General features: G+C 41.1%; 1 protein-coding gene across 5 annotated transcripts in view; it reads right to left on the reverse strand.

The window, feature by feature from the left end:
* The window catches only part of rabgap1 (RAB GTPase activating protein 1), a 119,762-nt gene that overhangs the window by 93,630 nt on the left and 1,104 nt on the right, over positions 1-25,028 (reverse strand). Inside the window, exons 2-5 of one of the 5 annotated variants that reach the window (XM_072658800.1) lie at positions 7,702-7,906; positions 3,689-3,718; positions 1,271-1,472; positions 539-746 (exon numbers count right to left, since the gene is read on the reverse strand). In XM_072658800.1, the coding sequence (XP_072514901.1) occupies positions 539-746; positions 1,271-1,472; positions 3,689-3,718; positions 7,702-7,851 (590 nt within the window). In that variant the 5' untranslated portion in view covers positions 7,852-7,906. Of the gene's footprint in view, positions 1-538; positions 747-1,270; positions 1,473-1,912; positions 2,072-3,688; positions 3,719-7,701; positions 7,907-25,028 lie in introns of those variants that run through there. The other 4 variants (XM_072658803.1, XM_072658801.1, XM_072658802.1 and 1 more) reach the window with 4 other exon arrangements.

Consider the following 25,028-nt stretch of genomic DNA (forward strand, 5'->3'; position numbering starts at 1 on the left):
TTCTTCTTAAATCAAAAGTATATAAAACAAACACAAAAAAGGTCAATTTTGCCTTTGTTGGAGCAACTGTCTCTACTCACCAGGGAAGACTGCTTTCTAACAGATTTTAAAGCATTGCTGTGAGAATCTGATTGTATTCAGTGACAAGAGCGTTAGTGAGGTCAGAATGTTGGATGATCACCACCCCACCTCATCCCAAACTCCTTTATTCCCCCTCTAGCCCACGTCTGACATTAGGCAGCATGGTGCCAACAGGTTCATGTTTATCTGCTTCAGAGAGCCCTATTGTACAAGCAGTATTTCTCTGCAGGGATTAGACAAGCTGTGTGTGTGCACAGAGCAATTGATGCAACTTAAAGTAGCAGAATGCATTTATTAGACGTGGTGTCCTCATACATTTGGACATGTATTTGGACAGTGTATCTATATACTATAGACTAAGAGTACTAAAAGAGAGGCTCCTCTCTCTCTTTCTCCGGACACGCACAGGCAGGAACAGTCACCAATACAACACATTTATATGCAACCTCCCCTTTACCTGACGGTTCCCTCAGAGACTCCAGGCACAGAAAGAGTGACGTCGAGCGGCATTTGGCACTGGCTGCGCAGGATGCTCATCATACGCAGTGCCTCAACCTCACTGCGGGGGGCGTTCACCGACGCACAGCCCAGATACGTCAGCTTACTGAACACTACGCTGTCCTCATCTGGCACAGGTGTACCAGGGCTCGACACAGACTCCTCATCTGGACAAAAGAACATCACAGGGGTCAGAACACTTTCTAAGTTCAGATTTCATAAACCTTTTAAACAGATTTAAACATTTGATGTAATTCAGGTGCTAAATATGCATATCTGTAGTAAACTTCCAGAGTTAGAAGTTGTGTTTTTGCTAGAATACAGTTTGTTGTTGTTGTTGTGGGGCCAAGCAAACCCTTTAGCTATCAAAGCCTTTATTATACACATGATAAAAATGATATTTTTTATATTCCATGCACTCTTGACACAAAAATAAGCTGCAAACCACAATTAAAAAAAATACCATGATAAAAAAAAAAAGTTGGTCATACTGCCCAGCCCTACATTAAACATCTGATATCAGACCCGGAATAAGACCCGACCAATAGTGATTTGCCACAGACACTGTAATTTAACACTGTAACCCAAGACCAATGTACAAGAAACTGACCTTTGTTGTACAGACACTGACTAGTCTTTTAAATGATCATTGTATTGTGTATCTCTCTCTCTCGTCTCGCCTCTCACTCACCCTCTTGTGCTCCCTGAACAGGCAGCACCATCTCCAGTTTAGGGAGTGCAGAGCCAGGCTGTGGCGGAGCAGCAGTGGTGGGGTAACCCTGGTCCCCCCCGACCACATGGTGTGGTCCAGGATTCACCTCAGCCACCGACGGGTCCATAAGCACATCCTCCAGCTCCCTCTGCAACTGCTGTTCGCTGCCGTTCCCCACAATCTGCACACGCACACACAGACACACAGACACACACACACACACACAAATATGACACCACTAATGTACAATACCATGTAAAACTGGGGAGTCAAATTTCACTGATAAACACACCACCATTATAATACATATAAATATGATTATTAGGGTAATCTACAGTGTCTGTGTGATTTTTAATGTGTCAGCTTAAGCAGACCTATCCTTAAGGACGCACGGTATTTGTAGTTTTCATTCAATAGTGCATGTTTTATTATATATATATATATATACATATATATACATATATACATACACACACACATTCACACACACACACACACACACACACATAACAACAAGTTAGGTCCCACCACCTGTCATATATTACTAGAAAGTACCACAAACTGTGACTGGACTCAACACGCTTACAGGAAAACACTAACTGCCACTTCTGTAAGACCCACCCGTGTTGGCTGGAGTGATGGGGAGAGGACTGGTCTATAAGGTGAGTCCAGGATCTTGTCACTCAGCATGTGTTGTTATTGGCTGGGCTTCACTGCTTGGGGCTTGGAGCATATGAACATCTGGTACATGTACCAGAAATGACCCCAGTAAATAGTTTTAAACTAATTTCTTCACTGGGCGAAGACTTTTGGTCAGTAGATCCTCTATATATATATATATTCAAAATATTTAACAACAGTGGTGTAATGGAGCTCAGAAAATCCATGATCCGCACTAATAAGTCTAAAAGTCACTAATACAAACGAACATACCGTGTCAAAGTAAAAATAACTAATGCAAACGGCCTGTGTCAAAATTAAAGTCACTAATACAAACAAACAGTTTGTGTCTAAATAAAAGTCACTACTACAAATTTACAAGAAGACGTGTCAAGTTACTAATACAAATGAACCTACCGTGTCAATTTAAAAGTCACTAATACAAACAAACAAACAGAAACAGACTGTGTCAAAATGAAAGTCACTACTACAAATTTACAAACAGACTAGTCAAAATAAGTAGCTAATACAAATTATATAAATAATACAAATAAAAAAATAATACAAATTAAAAAAAATATTTTGACACAGGTTGTGTCAAAATAAAAGTCACTAATACAAACAAACAAGTCACTAATACACTAATAGTCGCTAATACAAAATCTGTGTCAAAATAAAAGTCACTAATACAAACGAATCAGTAACACAAAATTCTTTTCAATTAAAAGCTAAAATTACTGTCTCACATCTAAAAAAAAAATTAAAAAAAACACTACGATCTATGACCTAAAAACCACAATCAGATGCGAACCGTGAGATTTGTGATCCGTTACACCACTATTTAATAACATTCCCAGCACGGTAGAAGTGAGGTCAAGCCCTATTTTTTTAAGCAAATCTTTTTTCCCTTTAAAGCCCTTTGAATAGTTATAATTTATATATTCCCTGTTGATCAGAGCTATTCAGATTTAGATTCCCCATGCGTCATTGATCAGGATAGAAAGATCAGAGAAAGATTAGGATACATCAGATATATTACTCCTGTCTTTAATGACAAGCACCTGTTGGTGTTGTGCAGATTAGGAGATCGGGAGATTGACATTCAGATCACACACGAATGTGTGAATATAATAGACAGACTTACAGATCGAGCCAAAGACGGATGCTTTAACATGTATCATCAACTAATCTTTTCTTTACAAACCTTCGTTACAGAAAAGCATGTTCGAAAAGTGCTGCACTGGCTGGAGAAAGCTAGCACGGAGCACTAACACAGAGGCCAGTGAGGACTGCTGGTGGCCTAAAGCTGCCGTGAGGACTGAGGTGTAGGAGATAGCATGTGAGAAGGGATGTCCCGACCACTCAGATGCAGGAGAGAGGCTATCTGAAAGCTAAGACCTTTCATGGACATACACACAAACACATAAGGTATGAAGCCAAAGCAAGGCTATAGCTATTGCCAGCTATAGCTAGCTCACACTATGTGGGCCAATCACAATGATTGGGAGGGGAGGAGGGGGGGGGGGTACGGACACCAGCCAATCAAACACGGAGCACAAGGACTGCAAGGACTGTCACAGAATCACAGAGAGGAGGAAAAGTGAACAAGCAAGCATGGGAGTACGATGAGAAGAGAGAGGAATAGAGAGAACCCAGGAAGGAGCTAGAGAGAGATCGAGAGAGAGAGAGATAGAAAGAGACTAAGAGAGAGAGAGAGAGAGAGAGAGAGAGACTAACCTTAAAGCTGACCCCTTCCTCAGAAATCACCTGTGTAACAAACAAGAGGTTTAGAAAGCCTCTTCTGGGTGAGGGCACACGGAGGAGAACATGGAGGAGCATGAATTCATGGAAAAACAAAGAGAAACAGGAACACATTCAGGACGGCCGTCAGAGCCATCAGCATTTACTGTAGATCACGTGTGTTCAGTACGTGCACATCCAACTTCTCTGTCAAGGCAAAGCAAGGGAAGTACAGAAAGTACAGGTACTGTTCTAGACACGTCCAGGATTGAGGTTCATTGATAGGTTTGAACTGTGAACTGGGTAATGAATGAATGATGTTCCTTCAGCACCCTCTAGTGGCTGAAAATGATTCAAGCAAAGGAGACACTGACACACTGAGCCGCTGGGAAACACAATAAAGCTACAGTGTGTGTGTGTGTGTGTGTGTGTGTGTGTGTGTGTGTGTGTGTGTGTGTGTGGAAAAGGCGAGGGGGAGCGGGGTAAAGACTAAAGAAAGCCACAGGCATGTACAGTCACTGAATTCACACAGATGGATTAGATGAGCAGGGGGGGTGACAGAACAGGACAGTGTGTCCCTCTCCAAAGTGTCCACAACTTAAAGGAAAGATGAACAATGTGCTCGAAACATGACCGAAACCACAAAACCACATGAGCAAAGATGGTAAGCACATGAAAGAGGGGTTTCAGAGGAGGCCCTGAATGAAAGAACTACGTAGGAGAGTCTCCCAGAACATTGACAGGAAGGAGCGGACATGGTGTACATATGCTATCAGTCACCCCGAGGTGCAAGGGAGTGTGTGCGTGTGAGGGAGACGATGCTAGTCTTCTTAAATGACTTTTTAGGGGGTTTTTTTCTCGACTTTGAGGAAAAGCTGCAGGTGAGGCAAAGGCAAATCGCAGCAAACCGAAGTTCTGACGACTGTACAGCACAAACCAAGGGTGAAGGAATGGACAGCTCTGGATGATGAGTGTGCACGGATGCTGAAAACATAAAAGTGCAATCTGCGAGTCGGGGCGAGATGGAAGAACAAGGACAAGCTAGGAAGAACTGGGACGTTCTCAGCTGTAAAACACTACAACCATACAAGAGAGGGAAGCTTTCAACAGCTCGGCTTCATCGTGTAGGCCTAACTGTTTTGGGTGTGACATGTTGTTGCTACTTTAATTGAAGGTTACCCACACAGACAGACACACAACTTCCTAACACATAAATCAGCGCTGAATAAAGAGGACATGCGCTTTGTTTTTTTTAATGAAGCACTGTAATGACCCTAGGGCCTGCAGGAGTAAAGTTACAGGGGCACAGTTCAGTGTATGCAGTTGCACAAAGAATCCACAGTGCGCGCTATTGCAGCAAGTAGGCCTCTGCATAATAAGTCCCATGACAGAGGAATGCTACATGCAAGGGATCTTAAGGTGACAATTAAAGGAGGCATCAATATGGAAATACTATAATATATATATATATAAAGTACTATATATAATTCAAATATACAAACAGAAAAAGCTTGATTTCAATTTAATTATTATTTAAAAAAAATTATAATAATAAAAAAAATAATCAAAAAAATAATAAACAGTTCCTCCAGGGCTGCTCAATCCTGGTCCTGGAGATCTACCACTCTGAGGAGTTCAGATCCAACACAGCTGACTCCAATGTTCAGCTGCTCCTAAAGGCCTCCATTACCTGGATCAGGTGTAATAGATTCGGGGTGGAGCTAAACTCTGCAGGCTGGTAGATCTCCAGGACATCTCTAGTCACTCTAGTTTTTCAGATATTTTGCTCAGTGTTTATTAGTCCTGCCGGAGCAGCATTTGCTTTATATGAGATTAATGTAATTATTACTAGTGTTACTAAGCGACTTCCAAGTCCCATCCAAATCCATACCATGACTGTGATGTTTAAGGACCGCACACCCGTATCAGTAAAGATCCCAGCAGTTCTAATCTGATGTAAAACAAACAGTGGAAATAACCTTGGGTTGTATTACCCTCATGTGAACTGTCTTGTTTGTAAATACTCCTGTGTAAATCATAACCTGTGATATTCTTAAGCATGGAGGCACTCCAAGAAGCTTTTACCCACCTCAGGTATATAACTCTTACAATTAAAACGGGTAAACTGACAGAAATAATGTTGATTTTAGGTAGTGATGTTAACTGTTGGCTGTAAATTCCCAAGCTAATAGCACATATTACTGAACAACTGAATTATGATGCTGAACACAACGTATGGAGCTATTTTGATGAGACAGCAGTGTGTAAATTGACTAAATACTCATACCTAAATACACTATGTAGACAAAAGTAATGGGACACCTGCTCGTGAGCTGATTAAATCTGAAATCAGGAGTTTATCCTGCTTTTCTTGGGGTAACGGTCTCTGCTGTCCAGAATAGGCGTTCTACTTGGGAGGATTGCTGTGAGGATCAAGACTTCTAGTGAGGCCAGGATGTTGGATGACGGATCACCGCCCCACCTTATTCCCAACTCACCTCAAAAGTACTGGATGGAGCACCAGCCGTCGTTGTAGAGAACACAGTTCTTCCACTGCTCCACAGCTCAATGCTGGGGGGCTTTATACCCCTCTAGCCCACGCTCCAGGACTCCAGAGAGTTCTATTCTATTGGCAATACTGCTCTACAGGGACTATACAAGCTGTGTGTGTGCATTTGCACATCTGAGACAGCAATGGGTGCAATTTAAAGTAGCCAAACGCATTTATTATTGCATTAGAAGGGGTGTCCACAAACATTTGGACATATAGTGTATCTAATCATGTTCTGTGGTGGTAAAATTACATAACCTTACGGGGCCTTGTATAAGCTAATATCACCCAAACAGTATTTACGACTGAAGTAATCTTCAGTATGTCTGGTTCAAAATGTTGTTTCTTTCAAAGTGATGTTCAACAGTACCTGATAAATAAATAAATAAATAAATAAATAGAGTAAATAAATAGAGTAAATAAATAAAACTCCCTGATCCACTCCAGCACTGGTGAATATTACTGGTTTTGTAGTACCTCCATACTTCACACTGTCCTCCCTGCTTCAACACTAAAGTCAATTTACCTGTTCATTCTCCACCCACAAATGACTTTTATAACAAATGTTAAGAAGCCAGACAGGTTTTACAGAACAGTTAAAAAATAATCTAATTATACCTAATAGAGAAAATGCAAAAAACTAATCTTTTGTTAAACCTTCATTTATAATGTAGCCGATCTACTTCGTGTAATATAGATTGGAAGATGAAAAAGGAAAAAAAGGAATTTCTGTAATACAAAACAACAATAGGCAATAATAATAAAAAAAATAAGAGTGAATATATAACATAATAAAAACAACAGTCAAGCAGTAACTACAATAATAAGAATAAATTAAAGTGAAAGTTAGGTTAAAAAGTAAAAGGACTAAATTCAGATAAAATTAACTTAATTAACTTAAATCAAATATAACAACTGCAGGCTGTATAGAGTTGGCTTAAGACTAAGACTTTAAAATGATGAAGTGAAACCAGATTTATAGTTTTCATGCCTTAGAAGATTCAGAAGAAAAACACTCAGAAGATTCTTTAAAGAAATGTAGATTCAGCATTGCTTTCAGAAGCAAACAAGCTGGATCTGCAATTAATTGAAATATTAAGTGAAATATTTACCATAACAGCAACTAAAACTTGGTAAATATAGACTGAAATTATATAAAAACCTAAAATGCTAAAAATAATGATAAATATATATATTTTTTTATTTATTAAAACTAATGAAAACTACTCCAGTCTTGCAACAGTTGCTACAAAAGAACCCATGTGTGGGCGGAGCATGAGCAGGTAAATTAACAAGGCCTTCATCAGGTTGATCAGGTTTAGAGGTTGTAAAGCACTGGAAACAAAGAACTGCGGGAACCAAATTCTATTCATTTAGGGACTCAAAAGGACTAGAGAGTGTCTTTTTGGGTCTCAGGAAATGAATGACAGCTGTCGACCTGCTCAGCCAACAGTCTTACCTTCAGGCCTGTCTTTTCATCGTCACTGCCGTTATTAGTGGAGGGGGTCTCGTCCCCAAGGCGGGACACCAGGACAAAGTCCTCGCTGTTCAGGGTGGAAACCGAATCGGAGGAGGCACTAATTTTCCCCACGGAGGCCATGTCATCCATGACTGCTAAACGGAGCCCGACGCACTCATGAATGGGGTTTAATGAGCTAAATCACCTGCAAAAAAATGGTAAACAAAAAGAAAAAGGATGAGGATAAAAGAAACCAAAAGCATGAGAAGCATTTCAAGTCTGGTGTAAAGATCTTGACAGAAGCTCAAAGAGGCTTAAGCTGAAATAGGCTACGTCATTATATCCATACATATACAGTACACATATAACTAAGCTGTGGCACCATGAACTCAGTCTATAGCGTAAGCCCATCATCTGGGGGAAGAATGAGTACATTTACCTTTAGGAAAATAATCTGATAACTGCAACAAAAGAAATGGGTTTTTGGAAATGATTCATCCGAAGTGTTCACATGCACTAACAGTCTGAATATGGAAGAATCTGGATCTACAGAATTCAGTCAATAAATCAGATCATTTCTAAATACAGAAACTGTTCACATCTAGGGTGGCTTTAGAGCCAGCCTACCAACAAACTCCTAAAAGAAGATGGATGTGATGTGCTGATACACACATATGCAACATTTTCGTTTCCTACGGCAATACAGATGTTGAAACCTGCAGAGTTTCGGACTCAAAATAAAGCATGAGCATCTATACGTAGGATATCAAGCTTAAAGCACTCTAACACTCACCAACCCCACCCGAATACACATCCAGATAACACCACTGAGTACCAGGCTAGATTCATCCTTTTCCCTCCTCCTATATCAGATCCATCATCTTTTGGTGAGATTGGTCTGTTCCCCACTGACACCATAGATTTTCCTTTTTAAGTCATGCAGTTTTTCATTAGATTGACCAGGGATGCACTGATCCATCTTTTTCAGTTCCGATACCGAGCCGATATCATTATTCAAATAATAAACCATATTTCTCGACCATTTAATAAACCATATATCTATGTGGGAGAGACTTAAGACATCAGGATTGACAAAATCATTACTTTATTAACTTTGCAAAACAAACTAAAACAAATGAACTCTCTTTATTGGTCACTAAAATGAATAACTGCTGGACCTCGGCACAGTGCTGTCTGGGCTCAGGACTTTGGAAGTCTGTGAGACTAAAGCGGAGCTAGCAGCCCCTCCCTTCTCGATTCTCCTTATATGGAGGACAAGCTGGATTACTCGCTGATAGCTGATGACAGGTTGATGGAATCAAGCTAGCTAGGGGGTAGATAGAGGGAGTCTTGCTGTTTGCTAGGATATGTGTATGATGTCTGTAGGTTACTCTGATCCTGGATTATGAAGCCTAGAATACCGCTGGTGCGAGAACTGGGTTCAGTGAATGGATTGGTCTTTTGGATCAGACTAATTGTATTGTATCGGGACCGATTTCGGATCCTACTATCAGAACGGTGCATCCCTAAGACTGATCCCTAAATGCTATTACTATCACTATAGGAGTATTATGCGAGAACTGGCTTTTCTTGCTCCTGGGCTCCCCCTACAGTCGGGATGTGTAGTTTGCACTAAAGGACACGCATTTCTGCACAGGCTGAGAGATACAGAACCAGTATTGAAAGTAAAAGAAGTAGGGATGGCTGATCATGGCTTGGGTATCAGCTAATTTAATCCTGATCCAGTTCCAAGACTTTGTTTTGACCGTGGTGTTCAGAGCGCCATCTGGTGTTAGTTTTTTTTGGTCAGTATTGATCAGCAGCACATCTTATCTAAACCGTGTGGCTAATTGGTATTGGTTGATCTCGGCAGATATCGGCAGTCATACGCAGAACAGCTAGTAGGGAACGCTTTTGATGACTGTCTGATCAGATAAAATGAAAGATAGGAGACAAAATGAAAAATACAGAAAGATATAAAAACTAATAGAAATAATAGATAAGAAGTAAAATGCATAGAGAGAAATATATAGAAAAACTGTTTCAAGCGGATCATCACAGACCTTTCAAGTTTCAAGTGAACATGCTGACTCAGGATTCAGTTAATATGACTCCATGTGTCAGCAGTTATTCAGCAGAAACCTGAGGCAAGCAAAACAGCCAATAACCAACGGCCAAGTTTCACCCTGGTATTGTTAAAATAGAGGGAAGCTAAAGGTGTGGACGCAGAGTGGAGTTTTAGTCGACAGAGTGCTACAAATGTTAGAAGCCTTCCAGCTCCACCGTCACATGGTCATGGGAAAGGGAGAGATTACGATAAGCAAAATGCAAAACACACGGCAACTCCATGGCAACATGTAAATGAAAGCTGTCTGGCATGCAGGTGGCACAAGGTCACAAGGTCTAGTGATACAAGTTACTTAATTTTTTTTTTAAATGTCATCATACAGTCTTTACAGGCCTTTTAGTCAAATAAAATAAATGAAAAAGACCTGTAGCCCTTTAAGCACACACTGCCAGTCCAGTCCTAAAGCACACTTCCAATGTCAACAAGGCTTTTTATCAAAGTCAGGGAAGGGCAAGAAGAAAGAAGGAGAGAGAAAGAGAGAGGAGAAAAGAAAGCCAATGAAACCAGTAGAGCAGGAAGGTGCCAGGCCGTAGCAGGAGGAAGATAATGCTGGCAGAGGGTCAAACAAAGCGCCCGCTATATTTGGCAGCCGTTCCTCCAAACAATGGTCAGGCAGAAGGAGGAGAAGACGGCAACACGTTCACACGAAGAGTCGACCCACTACGCCGAAACACAGCGTCCCCCACACAAACAAACAAAAACACAGTCAGATCATAATCTCTCAAAACTAGAGCTGGTCACGAGATCTCAGGTCAAACAATTATACTTACATTATTCGAATGATCTTGAAATTAGAATTACAGTTCATTATGAATTTTAGCCCCATTTTAGCTTCACAACAGAATAACACATACAACATTAGCAGTGTGTAGATCGTCACCTGGAATATACTGCATTAGAATAAAAAACAGAGCCAGCGACCAATGAGTGTCTACCTGTAATTAACTCTATATAACATCAGAATAAATCGAAATAAAATGAGTTTTTAAGTGGTCAGTGAGAGTGTCTAGCTGTAATTAACTCTACATAACATCAGAATAAACCCAAATAAACATAAAGTCAGTGGTCAGTGAGTGTGTCTACCTGTAATTAACTCTATATAACATTAGAATAAACCCAAATAAACATAGTCAGTGAGAGTGTCTAGCTGTAATTAACTCTATATAACATTAGAATAAACCCAAATAAACATAAAGTCAGTGGTCAGTGAGAGTGTCTACCTGTAATTAACTCTATATAACATTAGAATAAACCCAAATAAACATAATCAGTGGTCAGTGAGAGTGTCTAGCTGTAATTAACTCTATATAACATTAGAATAAACCCAATTAATCATAAAGTCAGTGGTCAGTGAGAGTGTCTACCTGTAATTAACTCTATATAACATTAGAATAAACCCAAATAAACATAATCAGTGGTCAGTGAGAGTGTCTAGCTGTAATTAACTCTATATACCATTAGAATAAACCCAAATAAACATAAAGTCAGTGGTCAGTGAGAGTGTCTACCTGTAATTAACTCTATATAACATTAGAATAAACCCAAATAAACATAATCAGTGGTCAGTGAGAGTGTCTAGCTGTAATTAACTCTATATACCATTAGAATAAACCCAAATAAACATAAAGTCAGTGGTCAGTGAGAGTGTCTACCTGTAATTAACTCTATATAACATTAGAATAAACCCAAATAAACATAAAGTCAGTGGTCAGTGAGAGTGTCTACTTGTAATTAACTCTATATAACATTAGAATAAACCCAAATAAACATAAAGTCAGTGGTCAGTGAGAGTGTCTACTTGTAATTAACTCTATATAACATTAGAATAAACCCAAATAAACATAGTCAGTGAGAGTGTCTAGCTGTAATTAACTCTATATAACATTAGAATAAACCCAAATGAACATAAAGTCAGTGGTCAGTAAGAGTGTCTACCTGTAATTAACTCTATATAACATTAGAATAAACCCAAATGAACATAAAGTCAGTGGTCAGTAAGAGTGTCTACCTGTAATTAACTCTATATAACATTAGAATAAACCCAAAGATAATTAGTTTTTAAGTCAGTGGTCAGAATGTGTTGCTGGTCAGTAAAGTTATTAATATGTTGGGCTTAATAAAAATAAATAAATAAATAAATAAATAATAAAAAAACACAGGTTTGGGTGCTGATCTTCTAGAGCTGGGCAATATGACAATATTTTCAGCTCTGCTATCCTCTCTGTATACTTGCTGCTGGTGGAAATGAACAAATGTATACAGTGTCTGATTTACTTTAATGAAGGATAATAATGATATTTGGTGGGTTGGTGCACCGCAGGTGGGAAAGAACACCATCGTCTCCCAGGCAGACTGGGGTTTGATTCCCTGGCCAGGTAAGCAAACCGCACCAATACTGGGAGTCCTTGGGCAAGACCTCGGACACTACATTCACATAAGGTGCTCTTGATAAATGTAAAGTTGGTTAAGCAAACACACAGAACAATCAATATATATATATATATATATATATATATATATAATAGAGACATATTATATTATATTACATTATATATATGGGGGTTTGATTCCCTAAGTGACTCTCCAGCCAAATGCCTTAAATGGACATGCCAGAGCCATCAACTCAGACGCTCTTTCATACAATGCCGTACACTGGGCATTCACATCAGTGGCTTACTGGCACGGATATCAGTCATTACGAGGTGGTAATTACTGACCATCATTATTCAGCCCCGAAATTTCATATATAGGTGCATCCCTCTCCTTAATAATAACATCATCAATTTATACTGTTTCACCCATTCATGCTTATATATCATAATACCCCCACCCTGTGTAAACCCCTGTAAACAAAGCCCTGGGTCAGAGAGTTCGGGCAGCGAGGGCTGAGAGGGAGAGGAAGTGAAGGGCAGGCTGGTGCCTGGTGAATGGGGCTTGGTTAAGTGCTGTTTTCCTGAGCCTGCGTATTGTTCGGTGTAACGTAATGGACACAGGCTCTGTGCTGGTCCCCGGAGAGCTGACCGACAGCGCCAGTGTTTCATTCGCTGCGAGGATGGGAATCACAGGAGGCCAGATGATACAGTATTATCATGATATCTGAGTCACCAAACGATTCTATTTCATGTGCTGCGATCAGAAATATCGGTGGGTGTAGGTATAGGGGCTAAATCAGCAGATAACGCTGGACTGGATATTGGAGGGGTGAAAAAATGAATTTCAGAGTTTCCACTACAGATATTCTGCAGCGACGGGCCGCTGCTGCTAAACTACTGCCTCCCCTGCTTAGCTTGTATCTTTCAGGCGTCAGGGTCATGGGCGCCCAAGGCTTACTGAGGCTCATAGAGGCCCCACCTCAACTTACAGGACTTAAAGGACGCCGCTATAGCGTCTTGGTGCCAGAGACCACAGTCCTGCATCAGGTTGGTGTATACTGTATAGATTTCCCTGGACTAGATACATCCCTACATTAAAGTAAATGTGATGGTGTGCTGCTTTACCAATGAAGAGTAGAGATGAAAAAGCATACACACACACACACACACACACACACACACACACACAGGCTGCTGTTTCAAGCTTGATCACACTAACACTCTGTTTTCCAGCTCCCACATTTTTATAATGGCTGCCTTGTCAGACTCTTTCCTCTCCCACCCTCCTCCTCACCCCCCTCCTCAACCGCCCTGGGACACCGCTGCTAAATGGAGAGAGAGAGGAGCGGAGCAAATGAAACACAAGCTGATGTTTCACTGGATGAGAAGGCACAGAGAAGAAGGGGGTGGGATGGAGAGCGATCAAGCTAGCATGCAAGACAGAGAGAGAAAGAGAGAGAGAGAGAGAGAGAGAGAGAGAGAGAGAGAGAGAGAGAAGCACTGAGAGAGCAAAAGCCCCGTTTCTCCATACAGAATGGCTAGTCAGTTGGACGTCTCCATGGAAACCTCACATGTGCCCATTCACAAACGGGACACCAGCAGCTGCAGTCCTTAGCTCTGAATCGCTACCTGGCAAAGCAGAATTGGTCAGCCTAATCTGAAGACCCCCGAAAGACCCCCGAAAGACCCCCGAAACAAAAGTCAGCGAGGAGTGAAGAGGAACAGGAGTGAATTCGAGCGACGTGGTGATATGAAACAGGGGAAGAGTTACTGCTACATCACTCCGACCGATAACAATATTAGTACTGTTAGAAAAGAAGAAGGAGGCTGAATAACTGGTTGTGATTATCGGCTGTAATTCCAACAGCAGACAGGAAGAAGAATCAACAGACAGATAGATACCGATAGAAAGAATTACAGATAATACCGAAAGACAGACAGGCAGGCAGACAGACAGGCAGACAGGCAGACAGACGTTGATGGTTAAATACTGAAAGCTAGATAAATAGATATGGACAGATCAACATTAATTTGATTACAGATATATATATATATACACCGATATTTGAACAGCTGTATAGATAAACAGATACTGACCTGTCAATAGATAAATACTGATATTGATAGATAGATATTGTTGGATTAATAGATCAAAAAATACTAGACAAACAGATACATACATACATAGACAGATGTATAGACAGACAGACAGACAGACGGATAGACGCACTCACAGGTGGATAGATGTATGGATGGACAGACGGACAGACGGACAGATGAACCATCTGTCTATGTATGTATGTATCAGTTTGTGGACAGTCAGACAGGTGGAAAGACAGGCAGGTGGATGGACGTACAGACAGATGGATAGACAGACGGATGAGCAGAAGAGTTAGATCCATAGATGGATGGATAGTTATTGATAGACTGAGATAAAAGCAGATGATTATAGATGAGCAGATATCAATAGGTGGATAAATATAGATAGAAAATATATAGATAAATGAACAGATATTAACAGAGGCCCAGAGATGAACAGATCCTGATATAGACAGACATGGGACAGATGTTGCACCCTTCATATCTAGATAACTAGCCCCACTCTCTCTGGCCTGATCTCCATCCTTATTTCCCGCACCTTCCTCTGTGATAATGCTGTTGCTGTGAGGGAGAGAGTTAGTCAGCTGAGCCCCAGCGTCACACTGCTGCACAGTTCAACACACACACACACACAAATGAGAGAATCCCCCTCATCATCATCATCATCAGGCATACACACATAGGAGAGGACATGAGGGCCAGAGCGGGAGATGAGCAGATACGACAGCCGGAGTTTAGACGAGGATGAACAGTTGTGGAAGAGAGAGAGAGAGAGCGCGAGCGAGCGAGAGAGACAGACAGAGAGATAAACAAGGTGCCACCATATGAGAGCAGGACTGTTATGTACGTAATGATAAGCAGCTACTCTCAGAGTTGTGAATGTGTGGCTGTGCGTGTGATTATGAACTGTAAACTCGGAGGGTTATATAACACGGCTCTGGTTTGGCTCACAGCTCCACAGCAGACGGCTTATTTAAAGAGTTCTCGCCAATCACCTCCCATCACACTTTAATCTACGGTCAGAAACACCTCTGAGAAGGCCGTCCAAATCACAGGCGTTACTCCAACTCCAGGGGATACTCCGATATATACAAAAAAAAAAACACAACAACATCATAACGTAACTGTGGGTCGATAACGCTGTTCTTTATTTACATAGGTACCAGTGCTGACACACAAACATCTATAAACGTAGAAACTGGGACTCCATCTACCTGGATAAGCAATACGGAGTAATGAACATGAATAACTGGAGGTTATAAATGCATTACAATTAGTAGAATGCAGATATTTCAGTGCAGTAAACTAAAATGACTAAATACACTTTATTAAAAATAAAGGTCAAATCTAAACAATGTTTCACAAGGTCCTTCTGCCCCATGCTGATACGAGTCAGGTAGATCAGTCCATCCTGGAGTGCAATAATCTACACTTATGGACAAAGGTGTTGGGACTGACACCGGCCGTGACATGACATCATCGGCGATGGGAGTCACTGCAGCCACGCCCACTCAGTGGCAGAATTAGCGTTCAGTGCGAATGCTAACGCAGAAAAGTGAAACAGCTGCGACTGACGGTTCTGGATTCCAGGCATCCAGGTGTGGGAGCTCACTGAGTGGTGAAAACAGGCGGGAGGGGGGCATGCAGCCCACTGTAAGTGCAAATTTAGCAACATGCTAAGTTCAATGAATAGGGAAAGTGAGCAAAACCCAAATGAAGCCAGTGTGTGATTTGAGCCTCAGTTAGCTGGACGTTCCTGGATACACATTGATGTACATGGGCAGTTGGATCTTTGGTAATTTGTTGGATTGCTATTGGGGTATAAACAAGTCTTCTTTACTGTCCCAGGAAAGCATTTGGCTAGAGTTTTTGGAGCATTGCTGTGAGGATTTGACTGCACTCAGCAACAAACTGGTACTGCCAGTTAACCTACCTGTTCATAGTTCCCCCTAGTACTAGCAACTCTCGGTCCCGGACACTAGGAGGGTCCCTCAGCTCCGCTGCACCAGTAACGGGCACCTGTGCCGGCCAACATCGCTTAAGAGTGGTGATGGGATACCCACGGCCAATTGTGCTCTCTCTGACTCCGGCCGCTGATGGCAAAGCGGCATGGCCTGGGCTACAGTGGTAGGGCATTAGACCGCTGAGTCTGGTACTTACTGCGGTATAATGGACAATGGAAGTCCTGTTGAAGTCAGGTCAGTTATTGAACAAACAGGTATTTGCAACTTCATTTACTGAAGTTTTCTGTCTGCGGAAAACGTGATACTCAGAAATACACGTATTCACACAAGATTTACTGACAAGATTCAGCAAATACTGGCTTCTATGATATAGATGCATTTTCTGTGCCTCTCTAAAAACAGGAAATTACTGTCCACTGTGATCAACTGTGCACTACAGATGTGGAATATACAGACTGAAGGGCACTGGATTGGTCAATCTTATGCAGCTTGCTGAACAGATCTGAAACATCTGGTTTAGTCTCGCTGGGCCTATGGCTGCCCCCCACCCCCCCGGGGCCTTCTCTTCCTGCCTCATCACGCGACTGCATACACAATAACGCACTCAGCAAGCCAAATCGACCGAGTTGGGAAACTGCACCAGTGTCCATTCTAAAGGTGATGTGTCCAATAGTTTGTAGACACCTGCATATCTAAAGGTTCTTCCGAAATCAGTATTGACAGGGAGTTTACCTCCATAACAACCTCTTATCCTATCTAACCTCTTCCGGGGCACCTAATGCCAGGACAATGCAGCGGCCTCAAAAAAGCATCTTACAACAGTATTGTGTACTGATGTAGGATGACCAGTTCTGGCACTCAAACCCATCCCAAAGGCAGTTGATGGAGCTCCCTCATGCAGTTCCACAGCTCCGCTGCCCATTGCTGAGGGATTTATGGCCCTCTATCTGACACTTGGATTTGAGCATGGTGACCTAAGGCCCAATGTGCAGCTAAAAAGTGTTTAACTACCCCAATTTAGTGGGAATTTTTGATGCCTCTGATGCCTGAATCAGCAATAAGCTGCTGAATTTATTAACACACTGAACTCTGAGGTTGATTGCTTGCATATTAGTCCTAACGCACAAACCACTGTGAATAATCTGGCTAATATAGAGTTTATGGGGTCCCACAGGGTTAACCAGACAGGACAGCTGCACTGGATCTGAGCTAGTTAAGCAAAGGCTAGCTTAGCAAGTGGCTACAGATCCAGCTTTCTGTCCTTTCAGCAGCAGCTGTTCGAGTCGTTCAGCCAGACTAAATTTGTTCTGTGGAGAGCAGACTGTTATCCCGCTATATAAGCTAATGCTAACCAGTTTCTCTCTACTGATTCAGAGCAGGTTAACATTTGTAATGGTCAGACTGGCGGTTTAACATTTACTAAAAGATTGATGTGAGCAGACTAAACGCTGTATTTGCCAATTTTTCAGTTTTAAAATATTTTTTTTTATTGATTTTGAGACGGTATAGCGGTTTGAAAGATGAGGATATCGTCCAACCCTATTTGCCAGTAAGTTGGACCCAAGTTTACAAAAAGCCACGGCAGGAAGTTGGAGTTTTCCCCATTATCTGATTACCCAAGTGCATGTAAACACGTTGATCAGATTACTGGCAAAATCTGATTTTCTGCAGTTACTGGATTATTAAGTGCATGTAAACACACTCAATGAGATAATCTGAGTAAATATCTCTCAGTCTTAATGAATCTTAACGAAGCTGAGCACTTCTACTAATCAAGCAGTGTCACAACACAATCAGACATTATGGGTAAAATATAGTTGCAGAGGTTTAAAAAAAATAAATAAAAAAAAATAATAATAATAATTGTGCCTGGATGGCACAACGGGCAGTCTGGATGGGCGTCACGTATTTGCTGTGTTGAAGATTTTGTTCAGGTCAGGTGCCAAAACATCTGACCAATAACACGCGAACACAGCTGTAAAAACATGTAAGGCATGGAATCACGGTGCGACACCGTAGTGGGAGCTTGTGAATACAGATCTACGTGCTTTGCCTGGAGAAACCTCTGGAGAAACCTCTGGAGAAACCTCTGGAGAAACCTCTGGAGAAACCTCTGGAGAAACCTCTGGAGAAACCTCTTCCACTGGTTTCTGCTGGTATTTCGGAGCGTTCCTGATCACAGTACTGCATCGAACTTTGCGGCAAAGCTTATTATTCTCTACCAGCATAGCGTTCCTTTGTCAGTACTGAGCCACAGCAAGGCCTATGTTGTAGCACAGCTTGAGGCCCGCTCCTACACAGCGGTTCTTGGCCACGCTGAGCGCCAAAGCTCATCAGACTCTCTGGAGACTGTAAGAAGAAGGGCTTGTGAGACTTTACTGCTTCTTACCTGTTTAGTGCTCAAATCTGAAGTGCTAGAATTGGCCTTAATCACTTAACTGCAGCGTTAAAGTTGCTTAAAGTTTAGACTATTCTGGACTGCAGGCTGGAAAGCTGACAGAAGCTTCAGTTTCGGAGGATAATTGAGAGCGTGCTGGTGGACTGTCCGCCTGGAGCAGAAGGAGACTTATTCAGACCACATTGGACCTTAAAACAGACTCACTGGGAGAGAATAATATATGAAACATGGCCACAAGAGCTGTTCTTATGAAGCTGAAGAGCTTATGTCATCACTCACTGGTCCAAAAAAACACAAATAAACAGAATAATGTTGCAAAAACCTTGCATCTCCAAAATGGTAACATTACCGGAGTCGGAAAAACCTACTTAACTTTCAATGCCAATTAGTAGGGAAGCACAGAGCAATCGGCCGGCGACCAGAATTGGCCTGTTTTCAGCATGATCGACCATCACTGGTGACCGGATCAGTCAAATATAACCAACTCCATGTGGGCGCTGCCACACCCACTTACCCACCCACCCCTCCCCTAGCTGTGACCAAAGTGGTTCCCTATAGACCTTTATTACAGTCACGGTGTCATTCGCCCCTGGTCTTCAGTAGAGCCAGCTGGAGGGCAGTTAACATGTCTGGAGGTCCCTCAAACATGGACGAAAGTTTGTCGTTTGAGGAACGGCCGAAGCGGAGTTTTCAGCTGGAGGTGAACATGGTGAAACTGGATGGAGTGGAAACTCTAGTCAGTGTGTTTGGGTGAAGGTTGGGTGGAGGCATTTTAACATTACTATTAGAAGTAATGTTCTCTGCTTAACCTACCATGGCTAAAAAAATTCAATCACATTATATATATTTATTTATATATTTATTTTTACATAAATGTGATAGTATTAATGAGTAATAACAAGTATGCTGTTATATTTACATTTACATTTACGGCATTTAGCAGACGCTCTTCTCCAGAGCGACTTACAAGGTTACTGGTATTACAGAGGTGGGTCAGTGTAGTGTTAGGAGTCTTGCCCAAGGACTCTTATTGGTGTAGCACAGCATAGTCACCCAGACCGGGAATCAAACCCCAGTCTCCCACATGGTGTGAAAGCTCAGGGGCAGATAGTGGTGTTATCTGTTGCGCCACACCAACCACACTGTTATTTATAATTCTTAGAAATAAAGAAAAATCTTAATCTGTCAAAATTGGAATCAATTTATTCAAACGTTAAAAAGATTGAGGTCTTGATTTCAAAGCATTGTGGATCATACTCTTGGCCCATTTAACATAAAGTGTGGATATAATGTAAAGAACAGCTGCCAGATACACATTATTACTACTAATAATAATATTACACAATCATTTTTCATGTATTTAGTTTTTCTGAACTGTAAAAAAAAAAAAGGAATAGTCAATAGTATATATGAAAATATTCAATAGTAAGAGTCCTAGTGTCAACAACACAAAAGACAATAAACACAACAGATGAAGGCAATAACCTACACAACCATTAAGTACAGGACAGCAGACCGTAAACACAGACCGGTGAACACGCTGATAACAATAACGGTCCTTAGCAACACATACTAGACCATCAACCTCGTGCAAAATATTGTACAACTTCCACCACAATCAAATCACACCTGTGGTTATTACACAGTGTTTGCCACAAGTCTTCACAAGACTGTCAAATGTGGGCACGTGGTCTGCCAAAGTGTGGGCGTGAACATCGGCAGAGCAACAGCCCATAAGTTATTACCTGCCAGCTTGGCAAAAACAATGCTCACCAACTGTACAGGAGCATTGTGTCAAAAACGGGTCAAGCAGGCAGTCAAACAGGCCAACTTTGTTTTGCACCAGAAACAAACGGAGATATTAGCCTTCAGAATAGTCAGCTGACTGCTGCGGCACATATGGCAGTTACTTTGAGACAGCGTGAGTGACAGTGTGAAAGGCAACGGTACAGAGGGAGAGCGCTGTATTTAGAGGCCGAATTATACTACACCAGAACAGTAAAGGAGAAGGTCAGGTGTTTTTCTACCGGGCAGTGAACACACACAGATACGCACTAGTGATCAGGCCACTGCTGAGGTGCCCGTGGAGCGGATAGGGTGAAGGGCCTTGCTCAAAGGCCCAACAGTGGCAGCTGGCCAAGCCCGGGTATCAAACCCACAACAACCCTGTCATCAATAGCCCGGAGCTCTGGAACTGCTAAGCCACCACTGCCCCAAAGTGCCAACCTCTATAGACACTTGTTGCTCTACTTTAAAGTAAGCTTCACAACACATCCACACGTGTCCAGATAGCGTAATGTATCCATCCACACAGAGACAAGACCGCTTACATGAGCATGGTAGTCCTGTACGGGGCAACAGTACCTCATTAAGAGAGAAATTGAAACATGGAAAAAAAAAAGAAGAAGAAAGTTTAATCCCAAATTACACACTACCTGCCTATGTAGTGTATAATACAAGTCACATATCTAAATAGAGCAGTATTATTATTAGATTTGTAATAGACCTGTATTTACATTTATTTATAAATTAACATTTAAAATGTAGTGCTATCTGTGTGTAGACGTCGCAGATTTATGAGTTATGTAGTTCACTATATAGGGAGTAAGGAGATATCTGAGATTATGACTTATGTAGTTCTCTATAAAGGGAGTAAGGAGATATCTGAGATTATGACTTATGTAGTTCACTATATAGGGAGTAAGGAGGTATCTAAGATTATGACTTATGCAGTTCACTATAAAGGGAGTAAGGAGGTATCTAAGATTATGACTTATGCAGTTCACTATAAAGGGAGTAAGGAGGTATCTGAGATTATGACTTATGTAGTTCTCTATAAAGGGAGTAAGGAGATATCTGAGATTATGACTTATGTAGTTCACTATATAGGGAGTAAGGAGGTATCTAAGATTATGACTTATGCAGTTCACTATAAAGGGAGTAAGGAGGTATCTAAGATTATGACTTATGCAGTTCACTATAAAGGGAGTAAGGAGGTATCTGAGATTATGACTTATGTAGTTCTCTATAAAGGGAGTAAGGAGATATCTGAGATTATGACTTATGTAGTTCACTATATAGGGAGTAAGGAGGTATCTAAGATTATGATTTATGTAGTTCACTACAAAGGGAGTAAGGAGGTATCTGAGATTATGACTTATGTAGTTCACTATATAGGGAGTAAGGAGTTATCTAAGATTATGACTTATGTAGTTCTCTATATAGGGAGTAAGGAGATATCTGAGATTATGACTTATTTAGTTCACTACAAAGGGAGTAAGGAGGTATCTAAGATTATGACTTATGCAGTTCACTATATAGGGAGTAAGGAGGTATCTGAGATTATGACTTATGTAGTTCTCTATAAAGGGAGTAAGGAGATATCTGAGATTATGACTTATTTAGTTCACTACAAAGGGAGTAAGGCGGTATCTAAGATTATGACTTATGCAGTTCACTATATAGGGAGTAAGGAGATATCTAAGATTATGACTTATGTAGTTCACTATATAGGGAGTAAGGAGGTATCTAAGATTATGACTTATGCAGTTCACTATATAGGGAGTAAGGAGATATCTAAGATTATGACTTATGTAGTTCACTATATAGGGAGTAAGGAGGTATCTAAGATTATGACTTATGCAGTTCACTATATAGGGAGTAAGGAGATATCTAAGATTATGACTTATGTAGTTCACTATATAGGGAGTAAGGAGGTATCTAAGATTATGACTTATGTAGTTCTCTATAAAGGGAGTAAAGAGGAATTTAAGGTTTAGCCAGAAGCATACATGTGTTTTAATGTCAACATTTTAATGAAGCTCTGTGTTTTGGCGTGGACGGGAGGCCAAACCACAGACAAAAAACTGGCCTCAAGCTACCGTGGAGAAGCTAAGCTACACCAACATGGCAAAGGCAGTTTACTATACCACAAGCTACAATTCTTTTTTAATAAGCTTTAATTCTTTATTTCCTTTTGTTGTATTGAAACTGAACCAACTTTATGCCTCACATAGCACTGATAGTATACCTGTCAGTCACACAGATAGGCAGGTTAACTGTTTAATTAAAAAGGCTATAATCTGGATATCAGGCGGTAAGGAGGTTACTGCTGTGGAATATAAACAAATACTTCGAATACTTCAAAAGTAGCTGTCTGTTGAGGTGTTTTATGCTGGTTTGGTGGCTGTTTCAGCCTTGATCTGCCCTCTAGTGGATCCTACAGACGAGGATTTTAATCCTGCTGAAGAACATTGATTAGTGCTGCTTGAGTAGCTGCTGTGTAATATATACGGTATACATACATCCTACCAGACAGAACACAAACGTGGGCAGGAAGAGGCGGGATCATGCGTACAGAGAATAGGCGGTAGTCTAATGAACGTAACGCAGAAGCTAATTTTACAAGCACAAGCTCACCTTCAGCTGTGGGCTGTCGACCATGTTCCAGTTAGCTAAAGACCTTGGAGTTTATCGCAAGTGGTATTTCAATCCTTCACTGGTGTTTTATAGTGAATCCAACCTAAATACTTCGCCCCACTTGTGTGTCCTAGGTTAGCACTGTTAGCGATACCAGTTCATAACACATTGTGTTTCGCAGTATTTAGCGCATCCAAACATTTACACTACATTTATGGCATTTAGCTGCCGACTTACAAGGTTACTCATATTACAGAAGTGGGCCAATGCAGTGTTAGGAGTCCTGCCCAGGGACTCTTATTGGTGTAGCACAGCATAGTGACCCAGACTGGGAATGGAAAACCCCAGTCTCCCACTGGTGTAATAGCTCACTGGCAGGTAGTGGTGTTATCTGTTGCGCCAACCAACCACACCATGGAAACACGTCCATACAGACGTTCCAGAAGTTGCACAGTACTGAGTGTACGACTGATTTAATGAGATATAAATAAATAGAAGTACTGATAAACTCTATAATACTATTCTATACTTTCACTACTGTTAATGTGCTTGTGGGGGCGGTCCAGCTGATATTTTCTATGGTGTTGCACCAAAATTGATACTGTATCGGTATCTGCGCAGATCCTGGCACTTACACACAGTACAGTATCAGCCATAGAGAGCATGGAGATATCATGGAGCTTACTGACGCCCTACATTTGTTCCACACATTTTTGGTTTTGATTTTGGTTTGCAGATTTTATTGTGAAACCAACCGTTTAAACAACCAGTAGAAAACAGTCATAAATAGTTATTACCATTAAACAGACATTTATTGGAATTTTCCCTTTTCCCTAAGCGCTCTCCCTTATTTCTGTGTTTTCTTATTATTCTGAAACCAAAAGCTTGTTTAAAGACCACATACTGAAGTTTACTAGCTTTTTACGTAGAGACGTGAACCTGAATGTGAAACTGCTGCATCAGCACTTTCTGTTTCTGAACTGGTGTTTTTTCACTGCTCTGAAATGAGAAAAAAGTTCCAGTATTGTGGCAATTGTTACTGTTAATTAACCTTTGGAAATGTATAGTAACTCGACCAGTAAGTAAGTGCTCCTCATCCAAGCTTATTAGATCTTATTTGGGATGAGATAGAAAAACGTACAGCAGCAAAAGATCAGAGATGAGAGATGGTATCGCTATCCATACTCGATACTGGCAGATACTTGAGAATCTGGTATCGGTGCATCCCTAATTTCCTACTGGGAACTCAGAAATTCCCACATCCCAGATTAAATGGAGCGCAGCATTATCTCAACATAGCTGACGTGTGACGGAGGCAAACGCAACTGACACAGGAGAGAGAGAGAACATCCGCCTTCCTGCAAACCAGCAAGAGTGTTTTCTCTTACTGGGTCGGGCTTTAAGCTTTGAATGTTTAAATACAGCTAAAGTGCCACAAACTCGTCATTCTAACGCACACATTTTATTATTATTATTATTATTATTATTATACTTTGCACTTTTCAGATGATGAAGTTGTAATTCTACTGTAAAGTTGCCATTTCAAAGATACAAGGTTTATATACATGCATAAATACGAGGGCTATATGGACAAAAGTTATTGGACACCTGCCCATTCATCTTTTTTTTTTTGTTTTTTTTTTTCCCCCAAAAAATCAAGGGTATTTTCTCAGCTTTTGTTGGAGTAACTCTCTTCTCTTCTGTCCATGGAAAAACCTTTTTTTTACAGCTGTGAGGATTTGATAGCATTCAGCCACAAGAGCATCAGTGAGATCTCCACCCCACCTCATTCCCAACGTATCCCATACGTTAAGGTTTGTGTGCGACAGTGCTGATACACTATCCCATGCATTTAGAGCTCTGGACAGTCAAGAAAGAGTTAACACATCAAACATCGAAAAAACTGAACTGAACCTGAAAGTGTGTGTGTGTGTGTGTGTCTGTGT

Source organism: Salminus brasiliensis, chromosome 16 (assembly GCF_030463535.1).
Source record: "Salminus brasiliensis chromosome 16, fSalBra1.hap2, whole genome shotgun sequence".
NCBI lineage: Eukaryota > Metazoa > Chordata > Actinopteri > Characiformes > Bryconidae > Salminus > Salminus brasiliensis.